General features: G+C 47.7%; 2 protein-coding genes and 1 long non-coding RNA gene across 3 annotated transcripts in view; 1 reads left to right on the top strand and 2 right to left on the bottom strand.

Moving 5' to 3' along the window:
- LOC109521610 (uncharacterized) overlaps nt 1-3997 on the bottom strand; it is a 12086-nt gene extending 8089 nt beyond the window's left edge. Inside the window, exons 1-2 of the long non-coding RNA XR_002169398.1 lie at nt 3624-3997; nt 3318-3319 (exon numbers count right to left, since the gene is read on the bottom strand). This is a non-coding gene — a long non-coding RNA (uncharacterized LOC109521610). The remainder of the gene's footprint in view (nt 1-3317; nt 3320-3623) is intronic.
- LOC109521608 (transcription factor HES-5-like) lies at nt 2227-3117 on the top strand. Its single transcript, XM_019879555.1, has 2 exons — nt 2227-2322; nt 2406-3117. Exons 1-2 carry the CDS (start codon nt 2272-2274, stop codon nt 2724-2726), a joined length of 372 nt encoding a protein of 123 aa, XP_019735114.1. The 5' UTR covers nt 2227-2271; the 3' UTR covers nt 2727-3117.
- A 1140-nt stretch (nt 3998-5137) lies between the features above and the next one.
- Nucleotides 5138-14594, bottom strand: LOC109521606 (uncharacterized). The gene is made up of 7 exons (XM_019879553.1): nt 14303-14594; nt 11325-11557; nt 11112-11214; nt 10938-11033; nt 10136-10650; nt 8967-9391; nt 5138-8613 (listed from the first exon to the last, which is right to left on the bottom strand). Exons 1-7 carry the CDS (start codon nt 14342-14344, stop codon nt 7727-7729), a joined length of 2301 nt encoding a protein of 766 aa, XP_019735112.1. The 5' UTR covers nt 14345-14594; the 3' UTR covers nt 5138-7726.
- Between the last annotated feature and the right edge of the window lie 728 nt (nt 14595-15322).

Raw genomic sequence — 15322 nt, 5'->3', positions numbered from 1 at the left:
TGGAGTTTGGAGTATAACGGCCTGCTGGTGGCGCCCTCCTCGCCCTCGCGCTGCACTTTCACACACTCGTCATGTCATACCTGAAGATAAAATAGAACATTTGCAAAATTCTGCTTTTAATTTGGAAGGCGGCGATCAACATCGTTGTTGTTTTTCAAACATGTTCCGGAGCAAACCGGGCACTGAATGAAAATCTGCACCGTCAATTAAAAATAATGAGTTAGAGTAAAGGGATGGAAGATCAAAAGTGAGAAAAGAATCAAACAATTGATTGAATAATAAAATAATCACGAATTGCAGCCTTCGTGTCAAATACTTTGACATGTCCGTGTTTACAATTGATGTATAAGATGCATTTTTGAAGCTAAGATTTGACATTCTAGTTTTTCGGTTCGTTAAAAAGTGTTCCCGTTGGATCATGATTGTGTGATCACATAGCCACGGGTCAAAGGTCAGCTTCAATTGTCCCACAGCCGCTCAGAGAGAAGCTCTGCTGCGCTTTCCCACACCGGAACAATACAAGTGTGTGGAGTGAACTGTGACCTGCGGGCACACGATCTCTTCCCACCGACGCGCTTCACCGGCAACAAGTGAGGAGGAGTTTGCAATTTTGATTCGACACATGACGCCGGAATGTTGGACATCATCTTCAACGCCAATAAACACTATAGCGCATGCTCAACAAAAAAAAAACTAAACAATGAATATAAAATAGATGCATTTTTGAAGCTAAGATTTGACATTCTAGTTTTTCGGTTCGTTAAAAAGTGTTCCCGTTGGATCATGATTGTGTGATCACATAGCCACGGGTCAAAGGTCAGCTTCAATTGTCCCACAGCCGCTCAGAGAGAAGCTCTGCTGCGCTTTCCCACACCGGAACAATACAAGTGTGTGGAGTGAACTGTGACCTGCGGGCACACGATCTCTTCCCACCGACGCGCTTCACCGGCAACAAGTGAGGAGGAGTTTGCAATTTTGATTCGACACATGACGCCGGAATGTTGGACATCATCTTCAACGCCAATAAACACTAAAGCGCATGCTCAACAAAAAAAAGAAATAAACAATTAATATAAAATGGAATTATAATTTCCAATACTACAGCTTCAAAAGATCCATTTATGAATTTTTTCCCCCCCAATAACAACACTGTGTCACATTAAATGCGAACTTGCGAACACAGTCATTTTTTAAAAACAGAACTAAATACTGAAATACTGGAACAGTAGCTCAACATTGAAGTTTATGCATCACACAGTTGTAACTTTTGCTCATGAAGGCGCGATCACATCGCGGCAGGTCAAAGGTCAGCTTCAATTGTCCCGCATCGGCTCTGAGAGAGACTCCGCTCCGCTTTCCCACACCGGCAACAATGCAAGCGTGTGCCATTATGCAGCGCATCAGAGAGCCCCTTTCACGCCGTCACTTCAGCGGGAGCGTTTGGCGCGTGGAGTCAACTTTGACCTTCGACCTTTGCAAGCGGTTCCCACCACCCTGTTTCATGGCCAACAAGTGAAGGAGACGCCGAGCTGATGGTTTGCACCTTTGATTCAGTCCAGGACGCTGGAATGTTGGACGTCATTCATCAAAACGCATCAACAGTCGGGATATGCTTCACATTGAAGCATATGATGCTTTCCCATACTTTAGTTTTCCAAAAAACTCTTTTGTGTCCTTCTTGAAAAGCAAATTGGAGGTGATCTTCTCACCTTGCTGTTGGATGACATTTGAATGCAATGCTGACTCGCAATAGACACGTGAACACATCACGCAAAGCAAATTGGAGGTGATCTTCTCACCTTGATGTTAGATGACATTTGAATGCAACGCTGACTCGCAATAGACACGTGAAGACATCACGTTGACCACTGAGGCCAAAATGACATTTGAATGCAGCGCTTGGATGACCGATTAGCTCAACGGACATTTCAACTTGACACTTTCACCGTCATTTTGAGAAAAAGTCAAAACAGTGGGACATGTAACGCGACCAGCATGAGCACTAAAACATCACACTGGTTACATTTCCGAAAGGATTTTGGTCATGGCGCACTTACGCCCCCCCCGAAAAGAATACGAATGGCGTGTGCCTGCCCCAAGCAGATGTGCTCTCTCCAGGGTCAGCACTTTCCCACCGGACCCTTCGTAGACCCTCACAAAGCCTCCCTTGCGTCGCGCAGTGGTCCAGCTGCTCCCCTGAGATGTAACTATTGTCCCCCCCATGAAGCCAGCAGAGAGCACCTCGAGCGCAGCCAGCACACACATCCAGCCATGGCACCTGCGATCTCTCTGCAAGAAGCTCACCTGACTCTCACACACAAGGTACGTTGATCTTCATCGTCCCATCATCGTCACGGTCGTCGTCTTCGACAAGCGTCCTCATCCCACGTTTGTACCCGGCGCAGGTCCGAAAGCCTCTGGTGGAGAAGTTCCGGCGAGAACGAATCAACAGCAGCATTGAGCAGCTCAAGTCTCTCCTGGCCGCCGAGTTCCTCCGGCAGCACAACGACTCCAAGATGGACAAGGCGGACGTCCTGGAGATGACCGTTTGCGTCCTCAGGAGACTCCGGTCCGTGCCCCCAGCCGGGACGCGCTTCAGGCAGCTCGGGTCTTTCTGTGAGGAGATGAGCAGAGAAGAGGACCTGTCTCCTCTCAGCTCTCCGGGTCACAGCACCGTCAGCGAGGAGGAGCGCTCGGCCAACAGCGCCCCCTGGAGGCCCTGGTAGACACAGACTGACTGACGTCAGCTGCTCTCAAGTCACGACTTCAACTTGTTTTATTTCCTATGGGAAATATCGGCAGAATAACTTTTGTCATGCACGGTGCATGAATCACATCTGGTTGCATTTGCAATTGGCTCCTTTTCATTCATGGAAATGGTGACAGATTATGTTAATTTGTGATGTTATTGATCATTCCGTTTCGCTGATCGTACTGATCATTTTTCTTTCTGGGTGATATCTTTTGGGATAGTTTCATCTTGTCATGTATGTTGCATGAAGGGTCTGATTGTTTTTGCAATCATCTTTATTCATTTCTAAAACAGAAATGTCAAATATTTTTAGATGATGCTGATGTTATTTCTGATCATTTTGATCTGAAGATTTTGCCGGAGGACTTTTCCTCCAGAGAAAAAAAAATAGCAAAACAATCGGTGTCATTGTTTTGTCATGCATGTTGCATGAATACGATTGCATTCTTTCGGGGGGTATTTTTTTCATTTTTTTGGAATGGAAATTTGTCTCTAATTCAAGAAGTTATTGATCATAATGATTACCCCACTTCTAATTAATGTCCTATGGGAACAATGGCAATACTGCTATTTTCACGCATGTTGTATGAACTGTATGATTGCTTTTCATTTCTTTTTTTATGGAAAGTGAGAATAACTCAGGCTACTTATTTGCAACATATCATTTGCAAAATGATATGTTGTCGTGCATGATGCACCAACCTGATTCATTTTCATGGAAGTGATCATCAAGTTATTGATAGAGGGCAGCGTTGGTTTCTGTTTGTGCAGAAGTTCGATTCCCAAGGAACTCACCAAAATGGATCACATTTGAATTGCCACACAAAAGTACAGAAGATTTATTTTCTTTTGTCAAGGACTCCATTGATACACGCTATCACTGTTGTTTAGAGATGGCATACTTGTCATTTGTCATGCTATGATGATTGTGTCCTTTGTGTGGACATGAAGTTCTGATCTGTTTTAAGGTCAACAAGTCGCCTGGTATTTTCACGATCAAAGCTTTAAGTTGAAAAATCTGTTGCAATGTCTTGATTGCATTGGAACAAATTTGAGTTTTGGGGTCTTTTTCTCTTCTTTTTTTTTTTTTTTTTTTGAAGACTCCTTTTCTTATATTCGCTGTGAGTGCAATGTGTCTTGTTATTCTCGTTGTGATGCATCATCACTTGTTGCCAAACTCAATATGGCTTATTCAGCAATAATAAATTTTAAAAAAGCATTTGAATGTGTAAACATTGTGTCATTAATGTCCTATTTCATACAAGTAATATATAAACAGATAAAAATCGAAATTGATGGTTTCAGCAACGCAGAAGTCTCGTATAATATATATATACTGTGTATATATATATATATATATATATATATATATATATATATATATATATATAGTTAGTTTTGTTTTGTTTTTATTGTCGGGTAAATTAAAAAAATCAAACAGAATTTCTGTTATATATTGTACATTTTTGTTCTGCAAGCCAAACTGATAAACGTATAGATGCTGAAATGTGTGGACGTTTTTCATCATCGCTTTACCATATGTTCATTTCGCCGCCTTTTCAACTCATCAATGGTAAACAAATATAATAATAATAATAATAATAATAATAATAATGAATGATTGACATTTACACATACAAAAGCCATCTGGAGTCACTGGTCTGACAAATTCTGGCAAAGGCCTCTTTCTGAATCTGCCTTGAGGTCCGAGTGACTCCAGCCATGTGGGGTTGTTGCCGCATGAGTGAACACAGAACAGAACCAGAGGCTAACAGATAATTAAAATCTCTCTCTCTCTTCTTTTTTTTTAATTTATTTTTTTAATTCTTAGTACGGCACACTAGTACATCGTATTGCAAAAGGTTTGCCGTACAGATCCTGTCGGCCCGGATGTGGTTGCTTTAATTGTAATTGTCTATTTACTGATTATTTTGACGCTAAACGTTTTTTTTTTTTTTTTTGGGGGGAAGATTGTTGAGTCTACTTGCGAAACTGCTGCTTGTTGTGAGTAAGTTGGGTCACTCATATCTCTTGGGCTTCTGATGACTATTGGATGGGTACGAGCGGGCAGTTTTTTTTTTCATTCAAATGAGCAATAGGTTGTGGAGTCCAAAGGGGGAGGAATCTGAAAGGGGACATCCACAGCAACGGCCTTGCGAGACGACGTCATTCGTCCCAGTCTTGCTCAAAAGAAACGGCAAACTCAACTGGTCCTAGAACTATAATACGTCAACGCTATCTTTGTACAGCCTCCAAAACAGCAGCTGCACTTCTGTCGACCCACACAAGAAAAAGCTTCACATCCGGTTTCCACTTGTAACGCCTTCACGACGTGACCTGATGGCTGCGTGTAACGAAATCAACACGTACACACATACGCACATCCGTGTGACCACAAAACAACAGTCAGCTTTAATTAGGGGACATGGATAATCACACAAATTGTGTTCACTTAAAAGAAAAAAAAATCAGAGGCTTTCTGGATACCATACAATGTGCAATAAAACTCTTCAAGATTACCAAAACAAATGCAGTACCGTAAGAAAAATATTGAAATATGTTCAAACACGTCAAGATTTTGTTTTTTTTTGAATGAGAGTTGATCAATAAAACATCAACACACACGCGCACACACAGTCTGTGTTCTATCTACAGCTTCGGTCATAAACATGTTTTCGATGTCTCCCTCTTCCAAAACACCTGATTCAAATGATCAGCTCATCAGCAAGCTTTGCGGCAGCCTGATCACGATCCTGACCATTTGAATGCGCCGCGCTAGAAGAGGCGAATGTCGAAAACATGCCGACTCGTGGCCCGCGAGGACTGGAGTTTGAGACCTGTGATCCACAGTCATCCACTGGCCTCGGTCCCTGTGAGAGAGCGATAGGTAGGGAAAACCTCTTTTGAGTCCGTATATTTTTTTTTTTTTAGAAAATGTGCAAAAACGGGCTGTTTTCTTAGGTCCCCCCCTCGATATGTAAACATCTACAAGGGTCTTTGTGCATCTTTTTTGTTCCTGTCTGCCTTAAAAATTACAGCACTGCGACTGAGGTATTATTGCACTTTGAGCCCGCACGCTTGACCTGCTGACTGGGCATATTTCCAGAGAGTAGGACGCAAATCCTTTCCGTCTGTGCATCGTCAGTAAACGTGTGGGCGGCTATAATGTGTGACGGAGCAGCTGCGTAGAGCCAGATGTGCTGCATACATATTTGCCTCGATTCCATACAAGTTGGGAAACTAGCGGGGTGTATGCGTGAAGTTTCACAACCGAGGCTCGCGACGCAGGAAAGCAGTGTGATGCTGTGTTAATGCACACCTTGGACGCAGCAATGTCCTGCTGCTGACGCTCTGTGTGAATATCAAGCCACGTCCGACTTGGGCAACCTTCTGGAGAATAAACTCTCCGATTGTGCCCCACTCGGGGGGTTGAATGACATTTGCCTCCGTCAGTGATTTCAAAACACTATTGTGCCGCGAGACGACGAAATTTCACCCACTTTAGGTTGGTAAGCATCACAGTCTTCGGAAGAAGAATTGCTTGCAATACAATAAGTGTCGGAAACGGACTGAAAGGCGTCACCTTGCCTCCGTTACTGGGTGCAAATATTGCCCGGCTCGACTTTGCCATCTCGTTTGGTTGCATCGTGCGGTTTATACGGAACAGGACACGCGGGAAAAAAGCCGGACAAATCACAGCTGTCACAGGCAGTGTAGAAGAAGCTTCAGTCCGCTTGTGTGCTGGTAAGGTTTGGAACAGCCTGACTGCCAGTAGGGAGGGTGGAAAAAGGGCAGCGGTTTTGTGTTATTGTGTTTTCCCCATACAAAGTCACATCGGAAGTTGGAAGTCACAATTGTGTGGACGCCATGTTGCCAATTAGGGATCAGGAATGGAATAAGCGCAAAGGTGAAAAAGGTGACCAAAGGTTTTGTACCCTCGGGGGGATTTGCGCTGCGTGCTTCTGTGAATTCGGTCAACAACAGTGCTGTTGTAGTTCCGGGAACACCCGTGCGCCGTGATAGGACGCCCGCATGCGCAGCGGTGCACTCACTGCAAAGGACGGCGGAGTTCATCGATGTGGGCAGGGGTTCTCAAACTGGGACCCGGGGACCCCTCCAGGGTCAGCGAGCTGTAGATTGGGGTCCGCAAAATAATTTGCAAAAAAAGTCACTTGGAAAAAAAGTGTCCGCCTTCAAATGGGCACGGGCGGCCAAAAAAAACAAACATCAAAACCAAATATTCCGCCCTAGGTAAGTTTTGGGCCAATTAAAAACTCAGTCAAGAAAATCTTTTTTCGAGAAGATGCAACCTGTTTCAAATAATCAAAATCTGATTGATGCCTACCCCAAACAGATGAATATTTGCCAACAGATGCCACAAGATGGCAGCAAAGCACTATTTCTCTTTTTGACAGGGAGCTGGCCTGTGTCAATGACGATCCTCCCCTCACTTCAACATAGTTCCTCTGCACCAAAATGACATCGGACGGTGCCAAAGCAACACTTTAATATGAGACAAGGCCTGAGTCAAAGTGCAGTAAATAACAAAGAGTTAAGAAATAAAACGATGTGGGGGTACGCAGTCGTGTCGTTTTTGTCGGCGATTTTTTTGCGGGGACGTATTCCCATTTTAGTAGACTAAAACGGCATCTTTTCTGGAATTAATCATGTCAAATTGTGAGAAGGAATTGCACTGCTGAAATGCACTCGTTAAAACTTTGTCTTCACCAAAAAATATTTCATCTTGAAAAATGTATTCTCGTAAGATTAGGACTTCATCCTGACAAAATATGATACCTTATCATATTTTGTCAGGATGGTCAGGATGAAAATTCCAGCATTTTTTTCTGGGGAACTATGTCAATTTTTCATTCCTGTGGCATGGTTATGTTTCGGTGGCTTACAATAGACTTCCTTGGAAAAGTTTTCCCCGTGTGGGGGTCCCTGGGCCCCAAAGGTTTGAGAAGCCCGCTTCTAGACGGTGGTAACGGTGAGCAGGGGGCTGGCGCACAGCATGGGCTGGTCGTGGCTGTCCAGTCTGGTCCCGTGGGTCAGCAGCTCCTCCACCGTGGTCCAGTCATCCAACATCTTGCGGTTCCTCAGACGACTCAGCTTCCTCTGGCTCATCTCCAGCACCGTGTTGCAGCGCGCGTCCGTCATCGCGCCGCCCGCCCGGGCCTCCGGCACGGGGGAGCGGGGTGGCCCGGACCCCAAGCCGGACGCCCCCCCTCCCCTGGCCTGCTGCTGCTTCTGTTCGCGGGCCAGCAGGAAGTGTTCTCTTCTCTCCGTCCGGCTCCAGTAGCGACCCAGCAGCATGTCGGCACTGGTCTCTTCGTCCGTGCTCATCCCACTGCGCTCATCGGCCAGCTGCGACGCCCGATCCCTCAACAGCTGGTTCCTGGACACCCGGGAGGTTGTGCTGGGTTTGGTTTGCGGACCGGAAGTCGGCAGCTGTGCATCCGGTTGGTCGTTGTTTGCATCCAAAGCAGAGGTCGGGTTTGCTCCTGTGTGGCCCTCGAGGGTGCTGTAAAGGCCTCGGGCTCCTCCTCCGCCACCCTGGGACTGGCGACTTGCCGGCTTGGGCCACGTGTCGTTGATGTCCCCCGGCTGGGCGTGGTGGAGCGCCCCCTGGAGGTGCTGCTGCTCCCTGGCTGCTCGACTCCTTTGCATCTCTCGCTCCGCCTCCTCTTGAATCTGCGCCTCCCTCTCCAGATTTTTCTCCATTTGTTGCCTTTCCAACTGCTCGTCTCGCTCCGCCACCAGCGGGTCGGGCATCAAGCTCATTTGCTGCCACCAGTCGTGGTGGGCGTTGGGGCTGGCGTTGTAATGCAACTCGTGGGTGCTGGGCACCCGGATGTGCACTGCATGAAAGACAAAAGATGTGTCATATCGTCAAAAGTGCATTTTTACCTGAGTTTATCACGGGGTTGTTCAAACTACACCTTGCGGGCATTCTGTGGCTCATCGTCCATGTAGACTGGGTCTAGGCATAAACTCCAAATAGCTTTTGACCATGCAGTTTTTCAAAAACAAGAAGTTCCGCTGTTACAATGTTAAATACAAAGGGCAATGTACCACCCAAAATTTATTTTTGTTGGTTATAACAAACATAAAGGGGTTACGAAATAAGTTCTTTTTTGAACTCATTTTATAGCTTTTAAATTAACCGGCCATCGTAATAGTTCAGAGAATATTTTTGTGTGCCCCGCGGTACCTGGGTGCTGCTGTGCAGAGAGAGGGGAAGCCATCACGTCCGCCCCCATCTCGGTTTCCTCCGGTAGGCCCGGCTGCAGGACGCCATGAGGCGGGACCCCTCCGCAGTGGTGCAGGGTGGCGGCGCAATAGGAGGGCGAGGCCGGGTGGCTGGCCCGACGTCGGTACTCTTGCTGCGGGGGGCGATGGTGCAGGGTACGGCTTCTCCTCAGCATCCCCAGCGAGCTGGAACCCTGGTGGTGCGGCGGCTGCACGGGAGCCAGCGGCCTCCGGTGGCTGGAGGGCGTACTGCAGGTGGAGAGGACCGGGCCGCTCAGTCGGGGCGTGGCCGTGTGGCCGTGGGAGGGGTTGAAGAGAGCCCCGCTGCTGGAGCTGTGGCGGTTCAGGCAGGGCCGGTCGGCTTTGTGGAACTGGACTGATGACACCCTGGAAACAAAACTCATGTCAAAACGAGTTACGGGAGTGTTCACCATATTCAGAGAACAAAAGCAACGGATAACCCGCAATTATTTTACAATGTCACAGTATACCCATCCCTTAATGTGTTCACAGTAAACAAATTCTGTTTTTTCCAAATATCCACGCACACTACACACAGTGTGAATACTGTAATCACGTTCATAAACGGAAACTACAACTTTCTGTTGTGTAAAAATCAGAATAAGAGCTGATGACTAAATAATTTTAAAGAAAAACGAGGCCGCCAGAAAGACAAAGAAAGGGTGAATTTGTGAACCGAGGACTCCCCGAAGAAGACTTTGTACTGCAAATTTTACAATGTTGTTGTTTGAAGCAGAAATCAAACTACTCCATCGTTTGAACGTGATTCTCATTTTGCAGCCACTCAGACATTTCCGTCAATTTTTAGCGTTTGCGCACGAGAGGTTCTTGGCTGTTACCATGGAGACAAGCCCAGTCTGAGGCAGCCCCTCTCGGCTTTGAATGAATGTGGTTTTGGATACAACTGATTTTCTGTTGCATGGGCAGCGGAAGTGGTTAGCAGATTTGTTCTGCGGTTCAGAGTTCAATTCTTAGCGTCTATGCGTGACTGCATTGTTTTTTTTTCCCCTCCGGCCTCCTCCCACAAAAACATGCATGGAAGCTTCAGTGAAGCCTCTCAATCGTCCACAGGCATGAATGTGAATGTGCTTTTCCCACCTCCAACCATACCTGAAAAGTCCCCGGTTCGGCACATCCAAGACGGACCCAGCGGCCTCCTCCATCTCCATCTGCATGTGCTGACACGGAGGCTGCATGGTGAGCGTCTCGGGGATGGCCTCCAGCAGCTCGCGGTGGCTCATGGGGCAGCTGTCACGACGCTCCCGCCTCTCGCACGTCTCTCCCTGGTGCTGCAGCCTGGCGTTGTACAGCCGCATGCGCTTCTCCAGCATCCTCTGGAAGTGGCGGAACTCGCCGGTGCTGTAGAAGCCCGAGTCGCTGAGCTCCGACGAGATGAAGGACTCTGAGGAAGGCGAGCCCCCACCGCCGGGTCCAAAGGCCCCGCAGCCGCCGGGGCCCAAGGCTCCGTGGGAGTGGCAATCCTCCAAGCCGGCCTCCTCCGTCTCCAGCCCGGAGAGGTCGCCTTGGTGGAGGGAGCCGTCGGTCCAGCCAAGGCCGCTATCCAGCTCGTGGTGGAGGGGCAGGAAGCCCATGGGCTTGTCCAGCATGTAGTCGTCATCGTCCGTCTGCAAGAAGACGGGTTAGGGTGAGGTCCGCTTTGTTGGCGCAAGTCGGACCTGACGATCTGGCCTTTCTGCGCCTGCGGTGGTGTTTCGCGCTGTTATCGAGCCATGGCGCATACTTCATATTGGAAAAAACATCTCACAGCACACCACCAAATGAAAATGTCACAAAAAGAGGAAAGTGAATGAGCCCTGCCAAAAAGACTCAAACAATGCGATCCACTGACGGCGGTCCCCACATTCCACAAAGAAGTTCTCCCTGAGCTATGACAGCACCGTGGCCTTGTTACCTGGCTGTGGTATCCTTTGGGCTCATCGAGGTTGATGTTGCAACATCCTAACAGGCAGTTCTGCCCCTTGGCTCGCCGGCCACTCGCTTCCGGGTCCTGAATGAACAAGAAACGTGAAGGCGGGAACGGGCACAAAGCGCCCGGATCAATCCACGTCTGGCTGTACGCCGTTACCTGGTGGCTCATGTCCACAGTGTCAATTGGAGAGCTGGACAGGTAGCCGTAGTGTCCTCCGTCGTAGTGATCTTGCGGCAGAGACAGGTGGCCAAAATAATGTCTGGGAGGGAGGAGAACAACTTTTAGAGTGGTACAGTTGACGTTTTTTTTTTTTTTTTTTTTGGGCACTAATATCATCTGATGCGTGCTGATGATGAAGCTGTTGCTCACCTGTCTTGATAGGTGGGGCTGGGAGCGTTGAGCCCCGCCGGCATCCTGGGCAGGGGCAGGTTGAGGTGCTGCAGGTTGAGCGGCAGGGGCTCCCAGGTGCCCCGGGGGTCCGCCTCCACACCGCCGCGGCCCCTCTGACTTTTGACCTGCATGGTGACGGGGAGCTGACTGGCTGCGAGGATGCGCAGCGCGTCGCGTTGGCTCAGGTGTGCCAGGCTGCGCCCGCTACTTTGCTGAAAGCAAGGAATGAAAAAAAAAAAAAACCCACAAAGGTGTGGATGTGAGGGAGGTGCTTAATTTGTCTTCAGTCGATTACGTACTCATGGGGGTGTGGTGTCAGTTAAAGGGACGGACAGTGTTTAGCGTAATGACGTACATTTAGTGGTACACCCCGTTATTTTCAGGAGCGCCGTCTATTTGAGGGGAGGCCTTTATTTGTATAACGGGAAGATGAATGTGACAGTTAACAGATAAAAAGAACTCAGGAGTTCTATATCTTGATTAGTATCCATTCTTTTGGCAGGCATTTATTTGCTGCAATGGGCAACACACCGAACTCCGTCGATTTATAACCTCACCGTTCCTGTCATAGGTGGAAGGCGTCTACTTGTGGGAAGGCTTTGATTTAGCTGGATGATACTCCAGGAGCCACTTGACCAGTATACATGCTATTGGCCTGGGCAGAAGGCATCTATTTGAGGTGAGGCCTTAATTTGCTACAGTGGACAACATACTTAGGACTGCAGAGATCCGCAGTAGAATCTCACCAGTCGTCAGTTTTTTCAGGTTTGAGGGGAGGTGAGAACTCCTCAAATCTACAGCCTAACCAGAATCGCTTCTACTGGCCTATATGGGAGGGATCAGTTTGAGGGGGCGGGCATTTATTTTTTGCATTGGACAACAGACCTGCTAAGTCACTTTGGAGTTCTTCACTGTAACCTAAGCAGCCTCCACGCCATTGCGGATTCTCGGATGATTCGCCTCACATGGTCCAATTATAGTTTGTGAGCTTTATCCTGTCTGGAGGCAAACAGCAGGTGTTCCCTACTCTTCCTCCTCCGCCTCTTCCTCATCTTCTTATTTTCACACATGAAAACAAGCTCGCCATGTTCTCAAGTCAGAGCTGACAAAAGAACCCCGCTGATGTCACCGTGATGTAATTGGCTGCCTTTGCACATTGTGAAGCGGGATCCAAGAACCTCACTGAAGGTTTTCTTGCAAATGTGCCAGTGTCACCTATTCAGTTGCGCCGCACACACACGCAGTCACGCAAATGATCACGTCGCAGCTTCCATTTCAACGGCGGCGCAGTCGTCATTATGCAACTGGGTCAGAACGCGGCGTTCTGGCCGTAGACGTTCACGCAGCCTTCTTTCTGGGTTTGCTGCAGCCTTGTGACGGGAGTAAGATGGACGTGGTGACACGCGCACGCACGCACACACACATACACACACACATGGCTCAGCACACATCAAATGATACGCATGAGCTGCATCACATCACATTCATGAGTCACCCTCCTCTACTTTCAAATACACATCTAGGCAAACACACACACACACACACACACACACACACACACACACACACACACACACACACACACACACGCACGCACGCACACACACTGACCAACTATTCAGGTCAATGCATTTATCCGCATGTTTATTATTGAACTTACTCGCATTAATTCAAAGCAGTTCCAAAATAGTTTGTGAACATTGTTCAGCTACCTGACAGTGTCCGCCTAATAAAAATGAACGTCTCCCCCCCCAAATGAATGGCTCCGCAAAGGCCAGTAGAATGAAAACTGACCAGGTTCTATCTCTGCGGAGGTCAAGTGCATTGTCCATTTCAGCAAATAAACACCTGCCCTCAAATAGTCACTGAATGCGAATTGAATGATAGATCTCCGGAATTCAGGTGTCATCCACCAAAAAAATTCTTGTGCAATAAATACTGGACAGGACAAAGATCTGCAAAGTTGAGGTGCATTTTCGATTTCAACATGTAAATGCCTCCCATCAAATAGACGCCTCCCGCAAAGGCCAGCAAATGGAATCATGGTCAGGTTAGAGATCTGAAGTGTTATCCACTGAAATAATCAAATAAATGCCTCCCCTCAAATCGATGCTTCAGCAAAGGCTAGTAAAATAACTCCCCAGGTAGCGTGGTCCACTTCATGGAATAAATACCTCCCCTCAAATCCAACCAGAGCAGCAGAATGTATTATGGTCAGGTTTTCACCAGAGTTCAGGGGCATTGTCCACTTCAACACCTCCACACAAATCGATGCCACCCTGTATAGGCCACACTAGTATTGCGATAACAAGCAACTACGATAAATATTTGTGAGGTTATTTTGTGCTGTTAAGCGCCAATGATGTGCCCTCCACTTCAACAAATAAACGCCTTCCATTTGGAAAGAAAATAACAGGTGGTGCCACTTGGCCACAGCAATCATTATATTTCCTCACGTAGTGTCTGCCAAAAAGACTTTCCTCGATTGTTATGTCCATCCCCTTTGACAAACAGTAACGACTAAATATTTCTTGTCATTTCAAATTGTCATTTTAAAGGCGGAATTCTGGCACTGAACATCGAGAGACACGTGCCGAATATTATGGCGGGGCAGTGTAGACGCACACACTCACGCGCAGGCACGCACGCATGCATGCGCACGCACACAAGCACAAGCACGCAGACATACGCAGAACTGGACTGAGAAGCACAAAATGGCTGACAGAGTGCGCGTTTCTTTGCCACGAACAGACATAATGATGTGAAATATGAGGTTATATCTCGAGGATGCAGCGCTCTCACATTCACGCTCATATTTTAGAGGTCCCTGAAACAAAAAGTTTGCAGCTATGTAAATACTGAGCCAATCTGGAGGACCACGGGATGGATAGATTTCACACACACACACACATTCATGCCCAGCATCTTTAGCCACACTGTGGTTTGGTGTTACTCACTGCTGCGTCGCCCACCCACGGTCCCGAGAGCCAGCAGCCCATGGCGGAAGATGCCGGGCTCCTGTGCAGATGAACAACGACTGCTCTTCTCCTCCTCCTCCTCCTCCTCCTCCTCGCTTCTGATGTCTCGTCACAATTCCACGGCGTTCTCCTCGTTTATTTCCTCAGAATCTGTGCATCATGTGCATCCCGCCCCTCCCCCTCCTCCATCATCACGGCCCTGAAAAACCCGCCGTCAAACACCCGCACATCCATGCAGCACTGCACAAGCGTGAAAGTGATGTGCAAGGCAGGGAGTGGAGAGAAACACACGCAGCCCGAGGAGGAATCCGATTGGCCGCCTGCTCGGACCGGGAGCCAATCGGGGCTGCTGCGGGCTCCCTTCGGGATGCCATCGCCTCCGAGGGAGAAGCGACGTGTGCAAATGGGGGTAGCCTGGATGCGGAGACGAATGCAGAGGAAACACTTCATCCATCTTCGCAGAATGTGAAGATTTCCCTTTGACACAGAGGCCACGTAAAATCGCCACGCCTGAGCTTTTAACCTCCACACCTCTGGTCCATATTAAGGAATCGTACCAAGATGCAATGTTGTGCAGAAGTTTTACATGTGACGCTCTTTTCTTCGCCCCTGTGGTCTTAAAAAACAATTGTACATTTCAACCATAAAACCAGTTCCCTTCCTAGGCTGTTAAGAGACTAATTTTATTATGTGTGTGTGTGTGTGTGTGTGTGTGTGTGTGTGTGTGTGTGTGTGTGTGCGTGTGTGTGTGTGTGTGTGAAACGTTTGTTGAAAAGACTTTGAAAGAGCTGTGTGATGTCAAGGAAATTATTTCATTCAAAAACAAACAAGTTCAAATATTTCCACGCTACTCCAAAATTACAACGTGCTCTGAAATGATAAGCATTATGCTTGTGGACATGCGTCTTTTTCCCCATTGGTTCGAGATAAAAAGCAAAAAACCCAGCATGGGTGTGTGTGTGTGTGTGTGTGTGTGTGTGTGTGTGTGTGTGTGTGTGT

The sequence above is a fragment of the Hippocampus comes genome, unplaced genomic scaffold (assembly GCF_001891065.2).
Source record: "Hippocampus comes isolate QL1 unplaced genomic scaffold, H_comes_QL1_v1.1 scaffold44, whole genome shotgun sequence".
In the NCBI taxonomy this organism is placed as follows: Eukaryota; Metazoa; Chordata; class Actinopteri; order Syngnathiformes; family Syngnathidae; genus Hippocampus; species Hippocampus comes.
Note: the sequence above shows the minus strand (reverse complement) of the source record. Positions and strands in the feature narration are given on the sequence as shown.